The sequence below is a fragment of the Xenopus laevis genome, chromosome 7S (genome assembly GCF_017654675.1).
Source record: "Xenopus laevis strain J_2021 chromosome 7S, Xenopus_laevis_v10.1, whole genome shotgun sequence".
NCBI classification, from domain to species: Eukaryota; Metazoa; Chordata; class Amphibia; order Anura; family Pipidae; genus Xenopus; species Xenopus laevis.
The window spans coordinates 2,662,375-2,684,054 of record NC_054384.1 but is presented as its reverse complement, the minus strand read 5'-3'; the positions used below and the strand labels follow the sequence as shown (position 1 = coordinate 2,684,054).

The 21,680-nt window shown below is 41.6% G+C and overlaps 1 protein-coding gene across 1 annotated transcript; it reads right to left on the bottom strand.

Annotated features, from left to right (window-relative positions):
- Positions 1-5,969: 5,969 nt before the first annotated feature.
- Positions 5,970-18,029, bottom strand: LOC121396347 (pancreatic triacylglycerol lipase-like). Its single transcript, XM_041571187.1, has 5 exons — positions 17,951-18,029; positions 7,322-7,441; positions 7,009-7,128; positions 6,328-6,446; positions 5,970-6,123 (listed from the first exon to the last, which is right to left on the bottom strand). The coding sequence occupies exons 1-5, from the start codon at positions 18,027-18,029 to the stop codon at positions 5,983-5,985; spliced, it is 579 nt and encodes a 192-aa protein (XP_041427121.1). The 3' UTR covers positions 5,970-5,982.
- Positions 18,030-21,680: the final 3,651 nt, after the last annotated feature.

The following is a 21,680-nucleotide window of genomic DNA, read 5'->3' as shown; positions in this document are numbered from 1 at the left end:
TCATAGCCTTACGACTACTATAACATACTAAATCTTGTTCTAAATTCTAAGCAACTTTTCAATTGGCCTTCATTTTTTCTTTTTTTATAGTTTATTCTTTATAAATTCTTCTTCTTCCAGCTTTCAAATGGGGGTCACTGACCCCATCTAAAATACGAATGCTCTGTAAGGCCTCTCCAATTCATATTACAGTCTCTTCTTCATATCAGCGCATGGTTGCTAGGGTGGTTTGGACCCTAGCAACCAGACCGCTGAAATTACAAACTGGAGAGCTGCTGAATAAAAATCTAAATAACTTAAAAACCACAAATAATGAAAACCAATTGTCTTGGAATATCCCTCTCTACATGATACTAACAGTTAATTTAAAGGTGAACAACCTGTTTAAAGGACCAGTAACATCAAAAAAATTTTTTAAAACATTTGTTTGTATTCTATGAAAACAAAACACCAACACATATTAAACTTTAAAATTGCAAAGTCTTTATTTGCGCTCCTCTTCAGAAATGGCGACAGGGCGACGATCTATCGCGCGGCGCTCGATTTCTCCTCCCTGGCTATCTCCTATAAGGAAGGCAGGGAGGAGGGAACAAGCACCGCACGATGAATCACCCGATCGCAAGCGAAGTTTCGGTAAGTTATTTCTTAATAAAGACTTTGTGATTTTAAAGTTTAATATGTGTTGGGGTTTTTTTTCATAGTATACAAAGAATTTTTTTTACATTTTTTTTTATGTTACTTATCCTTTAAGGAGATTTAACAACCAGCATAGGAGAGGGGGTCTGTAGAAAGAATCAAGTTATGGAATTCCCTGTAAAGAGAGTTGGGGGAAGGTGATCCATTGATGGATTTCAAAATTGGAGTGGGAATCTTACTATCACCCTTACTAGGAGCATATAATATGGCTTATATGGGCTACAAGGAGCTTCTATACACTGCTTGGCTGATTGGCTGACATCACTTAAAGGCAGTCCACCTATAGCAAAACATATGTTTGTTTGGATTTTTTTTTTTAAATTGTCAATAACAAATCAAAATTGATTGTTCATGCAAATGAATGGATCTCATGATGGAACTCAAACATGAATGTGTGTGGCTAGAAAGGCGGATGTGAAGCCAACAGAGAAGGAGATAGAACAATGTGATCTCCTGCATGACTCCACCCGGGGGAAAAGAGAGAACTAGAATTTGACATTTTAGAGAATAAGAGAAAGAAATGTATAAATATATAATACACAAAAGCCATGAATATCCTGTAAATTATATCCTTATAAACGGGGAGTTCTGATGTCATCAGTTATAAACGGTGAGTTCTGATGTCATTTCTGTCACATGACTCACTGAAATTTGTGTATTATAATAAATAAAGTACCCCCAGTTGTAAAATATGAGGGTATTAGAACTTACCTCGGAGTTCCATGACCTGTATAAAAACACTCGGCCTTCGGCCTCATACTTTTGGATGGTCATGAAACTCCTCGGTAACTAATAATATCCCTATATTTTACAAAAGGGGGTACTTTATTCACTATATAACGGCTATAGGTCAGTGCCAGGGGCAGAGATGCCAAGATAAGTAGTTCCAAATTCAAAAACAAGAGAAACCCCACTCAGAATAGAGGTGCATTGGTAGGACAGTTTCAAGAGTTGAAGAAGATGTTTGGGAATGATATAATCAGTGTCGTCTCGCCCACCGGGATACCAGGAAAACTCCCGGTGGGCCAAGGGGTCAGTGGGCCTCTTGCTTCTAACAATTTGGCCTATTTCATGGTCATTCCCTATTTCTTTATGAGAACAAAGAGGCTTAATAATGGAAGAATATAGTATAGTATGTAGAGAAAAGAGACTAGGAGAATAAAGAGGTTGAGTGAGGAAAGGAGGTATAGTAGTTTGGAAGTTTTTGGTGGGCCTAAGGTTTTCTGGTGGGCCCTGGCATCCCAGTCCGACACTGGATATAATAATGACACTCTGGGTGGTATAGAAACTGGGAATGAGACAGAAGAAGAGATATTGGCAGTAGAATGGTGGAGCAAGATGGTTCCTCAAGGGCAGATAAAGGGGAATCGATTGTGGTTTTAGAATCTGGAACCTATAAAAATCGAGGATTTGAGAAATCTGATCAATAAGGGAGGCCATTCTCTTTTGTTTATTAATATTTATATATAATAAAAATATTAATATGATACCTATTTGTCACTTGGAAAAAGGTTTGTCTGACACAGTTACCTGGGATTATGTGGTTCCTAAAAGCATCAGTACATCTACCTACCTTCCAAATGTCTATAAGGGAACTAGACCACCCTTAGGACGACCCATCATTTCAGGGATATGTTCACCCAATATGAGCTGATGCCCATTTGCACCCACTGGTGACAAGACTAGACATCTATATGAGGGATATGGATGGGCCACCTGGGATGTTTCTTCCCTTTATTCATTTACTGATTATTTATTTGCTGTACAAATCACTTGAATGAACATTAGATGATGATTTACACCAGTTTAAGATTTCGATACCCTAAAACTCATGAATAAGTACTGGGGAGACATGAATCCATTATTACTAGGGATGAGGATGACTACTTGTCTTCATCTGCATTGGTCGATACTCAGGGAGTATCTGTAACATTGATGGATCCAGGGAGGAGGAATTGGAGTATTGTTCCCTCTATGTGGTTGGGTAAGTGAAGGAGTAGGGGCTGTTACTTGGAGTTTTTTTATTCTTTGTTACAATGTTATATAATACAAGTTACATAAGCACTTGAGGAAAAATCACTTTAAAGACCACGGGGCTACACACTAAATGCAACAGCCGCAGTCTGGACAATTCATACCTCCCAACTGTACAGCTTTTCACAGGACAGTCCCGCAGTCCCGGATTGTTACTAAAATGTCCCGGCTTTCTCTTTGATCGCCTGCACTGAACAGCCAGAAAAAGATACAAAGTTTCTAACTCAATTGGCTTTGGCAGAGAGCCCAGAATACGTGGCAGGTGCACTTGGATACTTTTGTAACAATTTAAGATAAGCAAATAAACAATTGTAACAATTTAAGATAAGCATGGCTCTTGGGGAAACTGTGACCTGCAGCTTAAAGGCAAATTCACCTTCATTACCAAAACTGTAATAACACAAAATATGACCCTAAAACCCCCAAAAATGTTTACAAAGTTTCCATTACCTGCCAAATTTTGTAAAGTGGACATGGTAATTAGGGGGCCTGGCCATAAAATGGGAGCACAACACTATTTTCAAAATGTTGGGGGTATGGACAATGTACCCCCTGTATTCCGCAGCACCCTGGGGTAATATCAATAATGCTCCTCAAACTAATTAACTCATTTTGCACTGAGGGTATCCTCTGAGATCATTTTAATCATTTCTATTGGGTGGATTCTGCAGAGGCTGAGATGATGGACTATGGGGTCTCAGTGATACCTGTATTAGCATTTATATGAAATGTTATCTTGAGGATTGTGTCTTTGTCAGATCAGGAAGACACTATTGGGGCCTGTGTATTGGGGTTCTGTTATTATAGCTCCAGCTACGTTCTACTTTACATAGTGGAGCTCCAATATCTGGTTTGTCCTGCAACCTTCCCTCCTTCCATTGGTAGAACCTGTTGAACTGGAATCCCCCAAGCTATTGGGTTTCCATCTTTCCCATCATGCTTTGCACGCCGGAGACTGGACTGGAAGTAACTAGAACTGACAATGTTTCTTACCCAGAAGGCGACATATTGTTTCCTTTATAGGAAAATGATACAGTGTCTACTCTTGTTTCTTCTCTGTTGCCTCATTACAATATTACAGGGAATAATATGGACTGGGCTGTGGGTAAGTGACCCAGAAATGAGGCAAAATAATAATATTACACCCAGCAATGAAGAAACCTTTGTTATTTCTATGTGAATAGGCAGATATTTGGTCGCTGTAATGTTAAATATAAATATCAGTGGTGGAACAACCAGGGATCAGGGGGTGCAATTCAAACAGGCCTGCACCCCCTGGGGTGGCGGTTGGATCGCATACAAATCGACATCAGGATTGGGGCCCAGATGCATGACCTGCACCCAAGCCCGGACATGGGCAGTTACGTTCCTGATAAATTCAGTATTCCTCTGCGCAGCCAGTGTTTCCCATGGCAAGGCCTGTGTGCTGCAATTTTCCCATTCAGACTCACAGCTCAACACTCCAGGAAATAGTGTTTATAGAGATCTTCCCCATGATACAAACCGAGCAATGAAATCTGAGCTGAAAATCAACATGTGTGAAATATTTCCTGGTTTTAACCAAATACCAGCAATTCTTTCCTATGGGGACACAGGGCGACTCAGACGCAGTAAAAATAACAACCAAATAAAACCTCAGTGGCCTCAGTGGAGGAACAGGGTGAGCGAGACAGACAGCTGAACAATGTCCATTCCTGGTTCTTATGGGATTAATGATCCAACCACTGAAATGCAGAGCCGGGTGTTGGGCACATTAGAGACTTTTAATACACGTCCATTTAGCAACTGCACCAATAAAACGTTCTGCTCTGCAAGTCTGCCAGAAAATATTCTGAACAGGGATCTGATTACTCATATCTGTCGTCTAATATTCTATTACAGAAATCTTAATTCCTTAATTCCAGTCCCTGCCCCAGTGATTTTACAATCTAAGGTCCCTATCACATTCCCATCAGTCCCTGCCCCAGTGAGCTTACAATCTAAGATCCCTATCACATTCCCATCAGTCCCTGCCCCAGTGAGTTTACAATCTAAGGTCCCTATCACATTCCCATAAATCCCTGCCCAAGTGAGTTTACAATCTAAGGTCCCTATCCCATTCTCATCACTCCCTGCAAAAGTGATTTTACAATCTAAGGTCCCTATCCCATTCCCATCAGTCCCTGCCCCAGCAAGCTTACAATTTAAGGTCCCTGTCCTATTTCCATCAGTCTCTGCCTAAATCAGTTTACAATCTAAGATCCCTACCACATTCCCATGAGTCTCTGCCCCAGTGATCTTACAATCTAAGGTCCCTATCACATTCCCATCAGTCCCTGCCCAAGTGAGCTTACAATCTAAGGTCCCTATCACATTTCCATCAGTCCCTGCCCAAGTGAGCTTACAATCTAAGGTCCCTATCACATTCCCATCAGTCCCTGTCCCAGTGATCTTACAATCTAAGGTCCCTATCACATTCCCATCAGTCCCTGTCCCAGTGAGTTTACAATCTAAGGTCCCTATCACATTCCCATCAGTCCCTGTCCCAGTGAGCTTACAATCTCAGATCCCTATCACATTCCCATCAGTCCCTGCCCAAGTGAGCTTACAATCTAAGGTCCCTATCACATTCTCATCAGTCCCTGCCCCAGTGAGCTTATAATCTAAGGTCCTTGTCATATTCCCATCAGTCCCTTCCCAAGTGAGTTTACAATCTAAGCACCCTATCACATTCTCATCAGTCCCCGGCCCCAGTGAGCTTACAATCTAAAGTCCCTATCACATTCCCATCAGCCCCTGCCCCAATGAGCTTACAATATAAGGTCCAATCAAATGTACACACACTTGGGCCAGTTTTTTAGAAACCAATTTGTATGTTTTTGGAGTACCTAGAGGAGGAATTCCAAGCTGGCACAGGCATAATATACAGTTTGTGCCATGGCTAGAATCACACTCAAGACAGCACCCACCATGCCTGTGTTGGTCTTTGCAGGGTCTGGAGCTGGTGGGCAGTAGGGACACTGATCGGACAGTTAGGTGGTGGGACCACAAAAGACCACAAAAGTCTGCCTATGTGTCAGAGAAGATATCTCAGACTTTGTTGGATTCTGACAGGATAACCTTGTGTGAGATGCCCCACGATTGCTTCTTGAGCAGCTAATGATGTGCCAGAACAGGACAATAACCCAATTAAATTCCTGCAGAGGTGCCATAGTGTATTTAGGAGATAACAAGCAGAAGCTAGTTACAAGAGAACGTTGTGCAAAATAACATTTAATTAGAGCTGTGGTTAGTACAGATGTAACTATGGCAGGAGCTGCTTTTAAGGGGTGGTGAGATAGAAGACTTGGCTGGAAGAGGTAACGCCATTGTATGTGTCTGCATAGTGACCCATCCTTGGGCATCCGGCACCGCCTATTAGAAGAAACATGAAAGTGTCATTTGTAGCTTATTTATCTCTTTAGTATTATGTTTGTTGCTGAGCTTTTATCGGCAACACTTGGGCAGACAGCTGGTGCAGATATATGATCTCCACAATGCCTCCTGCCAGCTAGAATCATGTATGGGGGCATGGACGGGAGATTCACCCCATTGCTACAATTCAAGGAGAACACTCACCAACTCATAGGTCTCCCAGTTAGTGCAGGGAAAGCTCACGAATGTGTTAGAACTGGTGATACTGTCGGTGTAGTACTTGACTGCACGCTCATGGTTACAGGTTAAAAAGTCAATACCACCTGTATGGAGAGATGCAAAGGTGTTTTCCATCAGCCTTTATGATGGAACTAACCCTCTAATATATTAACATGTCGTTCCACCATAGACAGCAGTAATTAAATGTAAAATGGACTTAATAATTGGTGTCTATTTCAAAGTAACTTGACATTTCATTTTCTCATATAATTTTCCCCTCTTTGCCTCTTTCTCCTGCATTCTTCCTTTTGGCTTGTTTCTGTTCTATTTTCTTTCCTTGTTCTCCTATCACCTTGTGTCCTCTTCTCCTCTCCCCAGTCTTTACCTCTTCTTTGACATTATTATTCATGGGAATTGTATCATGTCTGAGACTAATGTTTGTCTGTGTGGATGGAGAGGTGTGTTCTAAATTGTGATTGGTGCACTTGAGTTAGATCAAGTGTAAGGATGTGTAAATATAGGAGGAGAAGAAGGTCCATGGCTAGAGCTGAACCAGGACCGTGAGGTTGAGGTTCACCATGAGGGTAACATTAGCTGTGGAATCACAAGAGAACATTGTCTCATTCTACCCCATCCCCAGACCTCATTCTCTTTGTATTTATTTACCACTCCACACGTCTTCCACAGTGACATCTGGGACCTCAACATTCTGAGTGCATCCCGGCATGTGAACTCCTCCATTAGGGAAGAAATCCAGGTGGCCAATCACTTGGCTCATCCCGAAACCTGAAACAAATGACCATTGTTACTGATATTATCAACATTCCTACAGTTGAATGAATAGTAACTAGAGAATAACCTGAATGGCCGTAGGTTGGTTGCACCCAGGAACATGTGCCCCAGTATTAAGGCCACTCATCCAGAGGTGTCTTTGTAGGTGGATAACGTATTAGCTAATGAACTAATAAAGTGAACTCACCAAGATCTGGAATAAAAGGACCAGCATCAGTGTGAATGACATCAACCAGAGCAGCATCGGAGATATCCAGCCTGACTTCTGGGGGAGTGTTCTGGAAGCAAGGCTCAGCTGGGTCCAACCCTAGGAAATCAGGGTAGAGACAGTAGAGAGTAGTATAAATAAAGTGTTTTTATAGAACAGGCTTCTTATCATAGTCAGAGTTGGTGTAGACATAAGGGAAAATCAAAAAGTTTTTGTAAAAAATTATCAGTTTCCATCTGTTTGTTGATCCAATGAGAAGTATCACTACTGGTCTCCTATTGGACACCATTTACTTTATTAAGCACCACCCAAAAAAAATGTCTGTGTTCACTTGGCATAGTCAGACTCATATTCACCATGTCAATCTACAGTCAGAATTTTTTATAGGTGCCAGGGGGAGCAATTCTTTTGTTTTTGAGGCAGCTGCCAATGAGAGAGGTATTGGAGTTGGCCTTTAGACTCCTATTCTGTCAATAAGCGCCACCTACTTTAAAAAACTGGTGGTGTTTCTGGTGACATTGTGAGAAACGGAAAGAAAATCTTAATATTTTTTTGTCTCTAGAGCTTGATGATGATATAGAAGAGGGGTTTGTGGCGCTGATTATCTGTTGGGGCAGGAGACGTTATTAAAGGAGCTGAGAGATGGAGACATAAGGACTTGGGTGGCTTTTTGGCCCTTTAGAAAATACAGGGTAAGTGAAATTTTGCTCTTAGAACAAAGTTGTCCCAAGGACTGGTCCAATCAATTGTCTTTGAGTTGGTTAAGAATGTTTTACCTTGTCTGAAGCAAAATATAGAGGCTTCACATGGAGTTTGTGCCTTCCTCTGGATCATATAGAAATAAAGCAAATTTTACCCAAAAGGTTAAACTTCCTGAATGAGACTTTTTTCAGTCTTTGTATCTAGTGTTTAAATGTATAGTTTCTCTGAGCAGAACATCAGTAATGTACAGGGAATGCATTTCATTCTAATATATAAACAGTTGTGTCATTACTAATATAGTTTGCCTTTAGCATTGCGGAAATCTCTGGCGATACAACACCCTGTTACCTGGTAGCTGTTCTGGTTGGTCCGGGTGTACAGCATGAACTGGACGTTAATTTTTTCTGGAGACCACGGTAATTTTGCAATTGGTCTTTGTAAAGTCCCAGTGTATGGGTACGTATCAGAGAAGCATCCGAGTCGGTCGTAACAAACCTGTGCCCCTGCGAAGTACAGGAAAGAAAATAGGGAAATTATCCAAAAAGGTCATTTGGATTATCCTGCTGGAATTGGTACTAGTTCCATTCTGATTCAGTTTCATTATCCCTTATAATAGATGAGTTCCCTGTATAACTCAGCCTGCAGCCTTGTGTCTTTATATGGTCACAGAACAACCCCTCAGTGACTTCTAATATCCTTATCATTTACAATAGGGGGTACATTATCCCTTATAATACAAGGGTGATACTCAGAGTTCCCTGTATAACTCAGCCTGCAGCCTTGTGTCTTTATATGGTCACATAACAACCCCTCAGTGACTTCTAATATCCTTATCATTTACAGTAGGGGGTATATTATCCCTTATAATACATGAGTGATACTCAGAATTCCCTGTATAACTCAGCCTGCAGCCTTGTGCCTTTATATGGTCACAGAACAACCCCTCAGTGACTTCTAATATCCTTATCATTTACAGTAGGGGGTACATTATCCCTTATAATACATGAGTGATACTCAGAGTTCCCTGTATAACTCAGCCTACAGTCTTGTGCCTTTATATGGTCACAGAACAACCCCTCAGTGACTTCTAATATCCTTATCATTTACAGTAGGGGGTACATTAACCCTTATAATACATACGTAATATTCAGAGTTCCCTGTACAACTCAGCCTGCAGCCTTGTGCCTTTATATGGTCACAGAACAACCCCTCAGTGACTTCTAATATCCTTATCATTTACAGTAGGGGGTACATTATCCCTTATAATACATGAGTGGTACTCAGAGTTCCCTGTATAACTCAGCCTGCAGCCTTGTGCCTTTATATGGTCACAGAACAACCCCTCAGTAACTTCTAATATCCTTATCATTTACAGTAGGGGGTACATTATCCCTTATAATACATGAGTGATACTCAGAGTTCCCTGTATAACTCAGCCTGCAGCCTTGTGCCTTTATATGGTCACAAAACAACCCCTCAGTGACTTCTAATATCCTTATCATTTACAGTAGGGGGTTCATTATCTCTTATAATACATGAGTGATACTCAGAGTTCCCTGTATAACTCAGCCTGCAGCCTTGTGCCTTTATATGGTCACAAAACAACCCCTCAGTGACTTCTAATATCCTTATCATTTACAGTAGGGGGTACATCATCCCTTATAATACATGAGTGATACTCAGAGTTCCCTGTATAACTCAGCCTGCAGCCTTGTGTCTTTATATGGTCACATAAACTATATTAGTACTTATCTGTTATCTACTGTGTATCCTGTGCTTGAATGGCTGCCCCCATGACTACACAGCAGCTTGTTTATATAAACTATAGTAGTACTTATCTGTTATCTACTGTGTAACTGGCCAGCCTACTTCGGCCCAACTCGGCTCCACCAAAGTGAAAGACCACATGGGTACTGTATATTTATAGGGTGTATGGAATTTACCATCCCTACTGAGTACCTATTGGGGGACTAAGGTGTTGCCATAGGTTAGAGTTAAAGTAAGAGCTAGGGTTTGGGGGCTGATGAAGCATGGAGGCAATATGAGAAAAATAAAATACTGTAATACTGTGGGGCTAAAATAAACCCCAGATTTCATCCTAAAGTTAACTTATACAGTAGGAACAAGCAACAATCACTGTTATTACAAAAAAAAACTCACACGCCATGAAATATATTGCTCGGAAGATTGATATTTTTTAGTTATAAAACGTAACATAAAATTAAATTACAAATATTTCTCAAAACTAGGTGGATGGGACGCCCTCAGGCAAAGCGTTGCCTATATAAACCATCAGTTCAGCTCCAATGGACTTTTTTCTCCGGCTTGATTTATTAGGAGAGGGGATTCATTTGCTTCTGTTCCCTAAATTAATGACATTTTTCTTTCCTTCCCCTTTACTGAGAATATAAGAATGCCAAATGGGATCTTTCAACTTAGGAAATAAACAGATTGCTGATAAGATGCCCTTTATCCCTCGCCCCCTTCGTCTCATTGCCCTTCTCACCCACACGGATGTCATTAAGAAGCTCCGGCTTCAAGAAAATAAAAACAAGGAGAGAAAAAATCATTTCTATTTCCCCACGTGAGTCGCTCTCGGAGGACAAAATGATTTAAGTAAATGTCAGCCGCATGCGGGAGTTCGTTAGAAACGTATCACTTGTGATTAAAATGTAAATATTACAATTAAATGCGGAGCAATAGGGAAGTTCATTCAGGTCTCTTTATAGGGGAAAGTGAAGGGTGCTTGTGAGCTACAATCAAACACAAAAGGATTAGCTGCCGTGATTTAGGGCTAGAAAGGCTAATATTTGCATTTTGAAATGATAGTTCATTAATCCACTCAATTGAGTGATTCTTAGACTAATGCCTAGTTCTGGCATGGTCGGGAGTTTCCCATTCAAGGGAATTGGAGGTGGTGCGAGGGCAGCGTTGGGTGCTTCTCTTCTGGCTGAAATACAATGGCAGAGGAAATGCAATAAGGAATTATTTGGTGTAAATGAAATATACATATATATGATTGCAATAGGAGACTCTTCAGTAACCCTGAAGTCCGGAGCTCGGCCCCTCTGTATTGCACATTTGCTGACTGCAGAAGAACATGCCCCTTGCTGAATTTAGCCTCAAGTTTACAGTAGTGGTATGGGGAGATTCCTATTTCAATGCATGTTTATATTAACCATATAGGCACCTGAGGGCAGCCCCATAAAGCTCGACCCTAGGCATGACCCTCTTGTGCCTTTAGGGTGGTGGCAGACAGGGAGATTAGTCTCCCAGCGAAAAATCTTCTCTACTGCAGGTGACTAATCTCCCCAAATGCCTTCCCACGGGCAACAATATCAATCACCGGCGGGATGGCATACGAATCGCTTCGGATTTATGTACTGCACAAGAGCACAGGGCTGGTTGAGTTCCAGTTATACAAGATACCACTAAGCTGTACAGATACTAATCAAAGGTAAAAAGAAAACAGAGAAATACAAAGTAGAGTAGCAAGCTGAGTAGGAAGGAGTAATCCCAGGTTGGAGTGATCCCAGTAACAATACAGAGAAGAATCAGGTCTAATTAGGCCAAAGAGACCAACTAGATTAACAGCCACAAAAATGTGCCCTTTTAAATGTATTTTGATTGGGTTTTGGCCTTTATGCTTGTTTATTTGCTCTGTCTTTAATGATCCCTTAATGTTAGCAATATACTTATTAGCATCTTGGTTCACTCCATCCAATTTGCTTTGCATTTATTGCTGTTTTTCTGTCTTTTTTCTCCCAGATTATCTGTATCTAGGGTTGCCACCTTTTCTGGGAAAAAAAATACTGGCCTTCCTATATATTTATCTTTTTTCCCTAATAATAACATTGGGAAATACCGGCCAGGTGACAACCCTTTTTGTATGTGACCAGTTAAAGAAAACCTTAACAACTGCGACTAGGGTTGCCACCTGGCCGGTATTTTACTGGCCTGGCCAGTAAAAATGATGGCTGATCCCAATGTTATTAATTGGGAAAAAAGATGAATATAAAGGAAGGCCGGTATTTTTTTCTGGAAAAGGTGGCAACCCTATCTGTGACCCTAGAAAAACACTGCAGGGTTAATTTTCTAATACCCCCGACATGAGCGAAAAAGCAAAACTGCCCTCCTTAGTACTCATCTAGTGTGAGCACATCAGTCTTGGGCATTTATTTTCAGCACCATCCATCAATTAAAAATTAACTGTTTAAATTAAGTAAAGTTAAGTATGATGCAGATAGGGATATTCTGAGATGATTTGCTATTGGTTTTCATTTTTTCATTTTTCATTTGTGGCTATTGAGTTATTTAGCTTTTTATTCAGCAGCTCTCCAGTTTGTAATTTCAGCACTCTGGTTCCTAGTGTCCATATTACCCTAGCAACCATATATTGATTTGAATAAGAGACTGGAATATGAATAGGAGAGGGCTGAAAAGAAGGATGAGGAATAAAAAGTAATAATAACAATACATTTGTAGCCTTACAGAGCATTTGTTTTTTAGATGGGGGTCAGTGACCCCCATTTGAAAGCTGGAAAAAAGTCAGAAGAATCTGGCAAAATAATTCAAAAACTATCACAAAGAAAAAATGAAGGGGCATTGAAAAGCTGTTTAGAATTAGAAAAATACCAGCCAGGTGGCAACCCTAGTTCTGGCAAATGCCAGAGGGGCTGCTGTATGGTTCCATAGAAAGTAACAGTGGGCTATTAGGGGGCTGTTTGGGCCTCTGTGTACTTGGAATGGCAGGGCCTATTTTGACTCCCAGTCCAGGCCTGTGCAAACGATTGCTATAGAAGGGTCTAGCAGAGTCACCAGTTGGTTGGACATCACTGATAATAAATTGCTAAAGATAAAAGAGCCCACGTAGGGGAATATAAGAAGCTGCTAATAACTGCATTGATTACAGCTGATAATGAGGCAACTCTCCCCATGGAATATTCAGTTTCTCTATCATCAACATTATATCATACTGTATATTAATAAACCCATGCAGAGCCAATGTGTCAACTCAATTCCTCTAAACTCCCATTTCTCTACAGAACTGGACCCAGCACCAAAATCTGTCTTTTTAAGCAGAACTCTTATGATTATGTAAATAAAGTATATTTGTAGTTGAAGCCAAAAAATGTGCATAACCTGAAAAAGGCTGTGATCACTGATGTAAAAATAGAGAATCAATACACAGCTAACAACCTGTTTGTGAGTGATCGGTGCAAAGTAGTGTGATAACCTACTGTATCTACAATCCTGCTGGGGTATAGAGCTGCTTACTACACTGAATTTACCTCAACACACAAATACTAACACTTAGGGTAATGGCAGAGGGGGAGATTTGTCACTCGTGACTGCGGGGGACAAATCTCCCAAAAATGCCTCTCCATTTGAAATAATAGAAATCATTGGTGCTATGAACTACATATTGCTTAGTCGCCTGAAATTGCCTCTGGAGAAAACTTTGGGCAACTTAGCAATATGTTGGCCATAGCACCGGCACCCCCTAAGTGCCATGTTCATTTTACAAAATTTGGCAAGTTTTGCTAATAAAAGGGAATTGCCCTTTCTGGTTGTTCATTACAGGAGATCAAAGAGAAAGTTAGGACATTTCAATAACAATCCGGGACTGCGGGTTGAGCTGTCAAAATCGGGACTGTCTAGTCGCTTCCCTGCACCCCAGGCTGGTGCTCCTCTTCTTCAAAAAACCAGTCCAGGGTCAGGTTGGACTGGAGCACTGAGGTCCCACCAGGCTGCAAAACCAAGGGCCTTCCTAGCAGTCCCCGGACCCCCTCCCGACTTGCAAACAAATATGTCCCCCCGCCTGCATGCATGCTCAAATGTATTGAGCCACATAATTTTTTTCTTTGGGGCGGCCAATCGGGGGAGCGGGTCTACCTGGGGCCATGAGGTACAGGGCCCACTGGGTTTTTTCCCAGTGTCCCGCCGGCCCAGTCTGACCTGCCCAGGGTACTTTTTACGGAGTGACATACAAAAAAAAGTATTTTGGTTTTCCAGACATCACCTATTGGCCTTGAGCAAGCACTTGTGCAGTACAGAACTTCCAACAAGATTTCTGTGCACCCTTCTAGGTTAGGCCCAGGGGACACCCAAGAATTAAACAAAGTCCAAGGTGTAACAGGACACACTTTCATACAGCAAGTGGTTAATGCATTGGATTACCTTCCTACAGTAGGTATGTATAATACTAATTGCCTCTCTGGGGTATAACAGTACAGGGTACTACAGAGTAGTTGGTGAGAGGATTCCTTGGCCCAACTGTACTGTAATGACTGGTATAACAGCAGGGCTAATCGTGACTGACAGTTGTCTTTCTATGACATCCAGACAAGGTCAGGCAAATAAATATCATCAATCAAACTGAAATGTGTGTTTTACTGTTTCTTGGCTAAATGAATGATTTGGTTCAAAGCAACATGAAACTTTTTTCCTTCTATGAATCAATGACTGAATGTATGTTTTCTGCAGAGCGGAATTTGGATTGACGTTAAATAAAGGTGACATTTGTGTGACATGATATAGTGTTTCTATAGGCATGTCACTGGCAATCTATTATCAGTTATAACACGTGATTTGTCCTGGATATCCTGGAGGCCTTCTACTGCTTTCCAATATTCAACTCTTGTTCTTTCACCCTCTACCACTTTTGCTTCATCTTCTCTTTTCTCCCTAGGTTTTCAGGTAAGACTTGGGCCAATGATATGTATAGCCAAATTGCATTAGCAGTCTGTTGGACTAACACCCAAGTAATATGACAGCGTGCAAAGTGGGACTTAGTTATATCCCCTGGCTCTTTTGTCAATTGATGACCTCTTACTTAAATGTGAGGGATCAACCAACTGGATTATTTCTTTGGCAGTTGAGATAGTAGGGAAATATAATGCCACCTGCTTCTGTGATCATAAAGAGATGCAGCATGATGGAGCATGAAGATATGTCTTCTTCAGATACAGTGATGACAGATTCAAGAAGTGATTTTTTTTCTATAATGGTCAATTCAATCTTGGGCCAGTCCCTTGAACCAAATATTTATGCAGTGTGTGATATTCAAGAAAGACAACAGACATGAGGTATACAAAAAGTCTTCACCTTATGCTTGGCAAAGGTATCCAGATAGGATTCTGAGCTATTTTAGCTGATTTGGAACAACAAAGACCTTCCAGCGTGAAAGTGGAAGTGAGCTGTTGCAAAGAGGGTGAACATATTCAAACAGTTAATGTTCTTACACATCTTAATCCTAGAAGGGCAAGACATTCAGGAGGAGCTAGTTAGCCTGGTAGTCAAGGTGCCTAGATTATTTATGATAACCACCATTTATCAGAGCCTCTGCCTCCATGTCTAGCTGTTCTATCTAAGCTTTGGCTTGTTCTCTAAGCAACAGGTCTCTGTTATTGTCAGCCCATAGCTATTGTTAAACTCCATAAATTCTTTCATGAACTTTTCCTCTTCTTCAGCCATTTGCTTCTTCATCCCTGCCTAATAATTATAGGAATCCTTGACATATTTGGGGTTATTTATCAACAGTGGGCACATTTGCCCATGGGCAGTAACCCATGGCAACCATTCAAATTGCTGCTTTCTACTTGCAGCTGGCTTCAAAAAGCTAATCACTGATTGGTTGCTATAGGTAACAGCCAATAGGCAAATTTGCCAAGTGTTGATAAATGAGCCCCAGTGTTTTTCTTTGACTAAAACCAACTGTCAGTTTAATGTGATATATATGGGCTGTAAAGAGGTTACATAACAAGCCAAAATGCCAAAATGAAGTCCCTTTCTTAATCAAAGGATACAAATTCACAATTTGCCACCAAACAAATCCATCCTATAGGCAAATCCATGACGAAGAAGGCAAATAAGACGATTAGAAATATAAAAAGAAGACCAACTGAAAAGTTTGGAATTTAAAAATAAGAACCTGCTTTGAGGCCACTGGGAGCAACATCCAGGGGGTTGGAGAGCAACATGTTACTCATGCTACTGGTTGGGGATCACTGGTCTAGAGTGAAGGGAGGCAATTGGGACAAGTTGGTATCAATACAGAGAATTCCTTGTGCTATAGAGATTCCATTTGCTGAATAGAAGGGATGGAGAAAACAGTTAATGAATCTGGCACCCACAGATCACATAGCTTAGTAGCTTAATGTGCAACATGTTACAGTAAGATGAGCTCCATCTGTATAAAATAGTGGAGCAGTTACCGTATGTTAACTAGAGAAAAGACCTTTGTCTTAACAGCATTTCTACTTCCCAGCATGTCAGGTTATGTACCCACAATGCATGGCAGGCAGAGAGTATACCTATTGCCCAAGGATACATATGAAAACAGAGCCATTGGGGCAACATTTCTAAATATTGCTGCATCATAAATGCAGCAAATTAATCAAATCTGTTATTGTAGCAAAGTCATTTAGCTGACGGGTAATTAATGCATTCTATATTTACATGTGAGGTCAGCGAATAGATTGTTATCTGAGAGCGGCCATGGCTCAAAGATTGGGTTTCATGCGCCAGACGCTTATTCTGGGTGAAAACTTTTCTTTTTTTCCCGTTATCATTGCTGAGAGAAAGGCACCTTGTAGTTTCCAGTCACAAGTTCTGTCCTTCTTAACACCAGAGCTAACACTCCATTTGAGGGGATTTCAGAAATGCTGTGAGTGTACAACAATTTTATAGGGCATGTGTGTCAGTCAAAAATAAAGAAGTCAGACCACTGCTTGGCCTGTAGATGTCACTGTGTTCAGACATACTGTGCATACTGGACAGCTTAAAAATTGAAAGTTACTGTTGTGTAATGCCTGCCTGTGCCTGCTAATAAAGCACTGTTATACTCTACTCATTCTCGGCTACAATTTGTATAAACACCATAACTGCTATATTAGATATTGTCCTGCAGTAAGTGTCCTCTTGCTCACTAAACCTGACTGGGGTATACTATGACAGGATCATAGACTGCTACTTGCTACGGGGTCCTTGTACCCTCAAGGGGTTAGAGTTTGGAGTCCTGTACTGTGGTCTACTTCCATATCAGTCTGGCAGATTCTCCCCCTGCTATGATGGAGTAAATAAAGATACTGAGCACAAGTTGCCCCCAAATACACACTATGGAACCAGGAACTGGTAAACTACCCTTAGGCCAAAAGGGGGTACATCCCTCCAACAGGGCATAGGATACTGACCAGGACTTGCTGAGGGGGAAAGTTAACTTTATGGGTCCCCTACACAAACATAAATTCTGGATTTTTATCTTGCAGGCTAGGATACCTGGTGGGTTAAATAACAGGTGGGATGTAATTTTTTTTTTTTCAAAAACTGTGATTTGCCATCTCATTGGCTGATTATTGACCTGATTATTAATTCATGTTAAGGGGCTGGGTACGACACCCAGGAATAAAGGCAACTGAATGATTCGCAAGGTGATACCAGTGCTAGCCTTAGGGTGGCCATACACTATACGATCCGCTTGTTTGGCGAGGTTGCCAAAACAAAAGGGTGGGCCGTGATGTAAAAAGGGGCAGGTTGTGATGTAAAAGGGGCTGGGCCATACCACGCGATGGCCAGAAGGCAGCAAAAAGGTCGATTTTGAGCAGATTGGGGGCGGGCCGAGGGCTTTTGTTAGGGGTATTACAAATTTACTGGCAGCTACATTGCCGGTAAATTTGTAATACCGGCCCTGCCCTTTGCAGGTGTTTTACCGGCTAGGCCGGTAAAATACCGGGCAGGTGGCAATCCTATTAAAGCGGTAAGGTGGTAACATTAGCCAATATTCTAATAAAATGACTGCCACTTCCACAGACCCAGTGTATGGATTCCCTGCGTGAAGCAGTTCTACTGTGTATTGCGGTGCACATTGCAGAGAATTTGGATTTATAGGGATAATTCTAAACTCACCCTCTGGTAGGTGTCGGTTCATCTCGGAGGCCTGCTGTTCTGTCAGTAAAATGTACTCAAACAGAGAATCCAGGCTCATTGTGGGGTTATCCCAATATCTCCTGCCTGAGCTCTTCTTAGAATCTAAAGTTCCCCCTCACACAGTAACAAAATGTCTGACAGGATTCAGACTTGGGCCTTCCCACTGGCTCAGCTAGGCCTCGTTGCTATGGCAACACACAGGAAGCACCAAGCAAACTCCACAGAAACTGCATGGAAAGTTGTATTTCCTAACAACAGAGTCTAAAGTTTCTTTTCCTGATATATTAATATAAAATAGATGTGCACTCCACAGGCAGGAATGGGAGAGTGTCGCTGTTTGTTTCATGTGGGCCTAGTATCAATAACACTGACACAAATACAGATATATATAGACAAGGCATACGTGGGATCCTATACAGCAGATCCTTTACTTTCCAGTCACATATGATAATGATTGGATATAAAACTCAGTGTATATAAATACCAGGAAGGAGCAGCTGAATCCCCAGCACTAAATCTCAGCGCTATTAGTATCATATATAATTCCTAATTGCCTACACTGACATGGCCGCACTGGATTTGATTTAAGCGCCATTCATTTTCCTTATGATTTATAGTCCTGGAATATCATATTGACGGGTGCATTAAATGCAGAGCAATTGATTAGATATTCACTGCCGCCCTGAGTAAAAAGCCGTAGATTGAACGTCCCGTTGGAAGGGGCCCCACCGCCTGGTGCTTTTTCATTTCCTCCTCAAGGTCATAGTTTGTCTGCACTAAACAAATAAATAGCTGGGGTTCTTGTGCAACTGGAGCAACTTCACTCCATGACTTTGTACCCCACAAGCCAATATTTATACACGGGGTTGGACTGAGCCAGTCACCAGTCCCCCCGGCGCTCCCCCAGGCCTTTGATCTTCACGTGCACTCAGAGGAGGGCAGGTTAGGCATTCCCAAGCGATTGCATGTACTTACCTGAAACTAGGGATGCACCGAATCCACTATTTTGGATTAGGCTGAACGCCCGAATCCTTCGCGAAAGATTCATCCATATACCGAATCCGAATCCTAATTTGCATACGCGAATTAGAGGTGGGAAGGGGAAAAAACTTTTTACTTCCTTATTTTGTATAAAAAGATTTCCCTCCCTGTCCCCAATTCGAATATTCAAATTAGGATTCGGTTCAGCCAGGCAGATGAAAAAGGCTGAATCCTGGCCAAATCCCGAACCGAATCCCGGATTCGGTGCATCCTACCTGAAACATCGGACTAAAATTCCAACTGATTTCTGTGGATCCAAATAATTACTATTTAGCAGCATGGAGAGTGCGGCGGAGGCAGAACCTAAAATCACAGGGTTTTATCCCAAACACTGCAGGGCAGAAAGCTACAGATGGAGGGGATTATGTGGCTTCTCTTTGTTAGATCTTCCTGGGGGCAATGGATATCCACTTGTGCATTAATCCCAAATCCTTGTTTATTTTCTCAGAACACTTTGCCACCGGACTCGCACAGATGTTTTTGTAACCGGATCACTCAAATGGTGGGGTCAGAGCTGGAATTTAGCTACACAAATGTCACATTGACTTTCTTGTAATACAGAAGCAGGATTCTAACATTGCCATTCAATTGAATCATTTACATTTTTTTTTATTAAACAGCAGCAGCCGGAGTTGTACCTTTAACTGCTATGTAGTTACTAAGGCTTAATTTCCCTAACAACTAGACAGCAGTCAGAATGGGAGGTGAATAGTGAAGAGTCTGAATAGAAAGATAAGTCTCAAATAAAAATAATAATAATGAAGTCTTAGAGATGATTTGTATATATTACTGGGGTCAGTGACCCTGACAACCAGCATGTTCAGTTGCTGACTGCAAATAGGCTGAACTGGGAGGTTAATCAAAACTATAAGAAATGAAGACCAATTGAAATGATATTTTTTTTGCCTAATGGAAATAAGTCTGATAAAATCTGCCTCCTGCACCCTATCAGGGTAGTACAGGGGTTCCATGGCAGAGGGGAGCCCAAAGAGATGAAAAATGTGGAATTCGAGAAACTTCTTAGTGAACTGGGTGTGGATTGTGGGTTGGGACTTGGTATTTTGGGCATGGCAAGTTGTATCAGAACATGACAATGTGTGCCTGGGTCTTTTTTTCATTGGACCCCAAAGGGGGCCAAGTGACTAGTGTAATAATGATTAGGGCCTGTTGGGGGCTCTGTTAAGTAAGGAGTACAGGTATTGAATAAATCATGAGTAATGACAGAATCCCCTAGTTTTTCCACCCACAAATGCTCAGGGTCCCCTTGACATCATTGAAGGTGTGGCCAACTAAAAACAGCCGGTAATTGCCTATAGGTATAAATACAGCAAGAACTATAGTCTTGTAGGAAGTACAGTTAGAACAGGAGTGGCCCTTTAAGAGCAGGAGATGGCATGTGAGATTAAATACACATTAGTTACAAAATAATTACATTTCTGTCCGTTCATTTTTCCATTTCAGTTTTATTGGCCATAGTGCAGAGTTTATCAGGGGAGCGTTGATATAATTTCCCACTTGCAGGAGGCTGCCTGGTGTTATATAACCCACGTGACACCCCAATACCAAGGTGTCGGGGAGATGGAAATCTCAGAGTGACGGCTAATTCATCCAGATAAAGATCCCTTTCAGCTCTCCCGGCTCCTCTGGATTCAGCTCCTCAAACAAAATGCTGCAATTTTATTGCGGCCGCAATCTCTGATCTGGAAAAAATGCATCTTGCCCGCTGCGTAATTGGCCTCTTATTCCTCTCTGAGAAGGTCCCTAAATACCTGAAATGTCTGAACCCTGCAATTTGCTTTTCAAGAGACTTGCAATTATTTTATTTATAGCTGCTGGCATTTTGTTCCCAGAGGCCTGTGCCATGAGCAATAGGGGTCAACAAGAGCTTACGCTCTTTCCTCTTACATTCTGTATTTTAATTCTAGAAAACTGCATTGAAAGTCTCATGATGTCTGCATAAGCTTTATCATACTCCTGTGTATAGTAGCAGTGGGGATAATAGTCTCTGGGAAGGGAGTGTGACTGTGGGATAGGAGGTATAGTAGGGAGAGACAGTGTCTATAGTAACAGTGGATAATAGTCTCTGGGAAGGGAGTGTGACTGTGGGATAGCAGGTATAGTAGGGAGAGATGGTGCCTATAGTAACAGTGGATAATAGTCTCTGGGAAGGGAGTGTGACTGTGGGATAGGAGGTATAGTAGGGAGAGATGTGCCTATAGTAACAGTGGGATAATAGTCTCTGGGAAGGGAGTGTGACTGTGGGATAGGAGGTATAGTAGGGAGAGATGTGTCTATAGTAACAGTGGGATAATAGTCTCTGGGAAGGGAGTGTGACTGTGGGATAGCAGGTATAGTAGGGAGAGATGGTGTCTATAGTAACAGTGGATAATAGTCTCTGGGAAGGGAGTGTGACTGTGGGATAACAGGTATAGTAGGGAGAGATGTGTCTATAGTAACAGTGGGATAATAGTCTCTGGGAAGGGAGTGTGACTGTGGGATAGCAGGTATAGTAGGGAGAGATGGTGTCTATAGTAACAGTGGATAATAGTCTCTGGGAAGGGAGGGTGACTGTGGGATAGCAGGTATAGTAGGGAGAGATGGTGCCTATAGTAACAGTGGATAATAGTCTCTGGGAAGGGAGTGTGACTGTGGGATAGCAGGTATAGTA

Coding starts and splice junctions, on each gene's coding strand:
- LOC121396347 (XM_041571187.1), bottom strand. CDS start 18,029: ATGAGCCTGGATTCTCTGTTTGAGTACATTTTACTGACAGAACAGCAG. Junction 7,129..7,321: donor TCCTTTTATTCCAGATCTTG/GTGAGTTCACTT, acceptor CATTTGTTTCAG/GTTTCGGGATGAGCCAAGTG. Junction 6,124..6,327: donor ACTGGGAGACCTATGAGTTG/GTGAGTGTTCTC, acceptor TTCTTCTAATAG/GCGGTGCCGGATGCCCAAGG.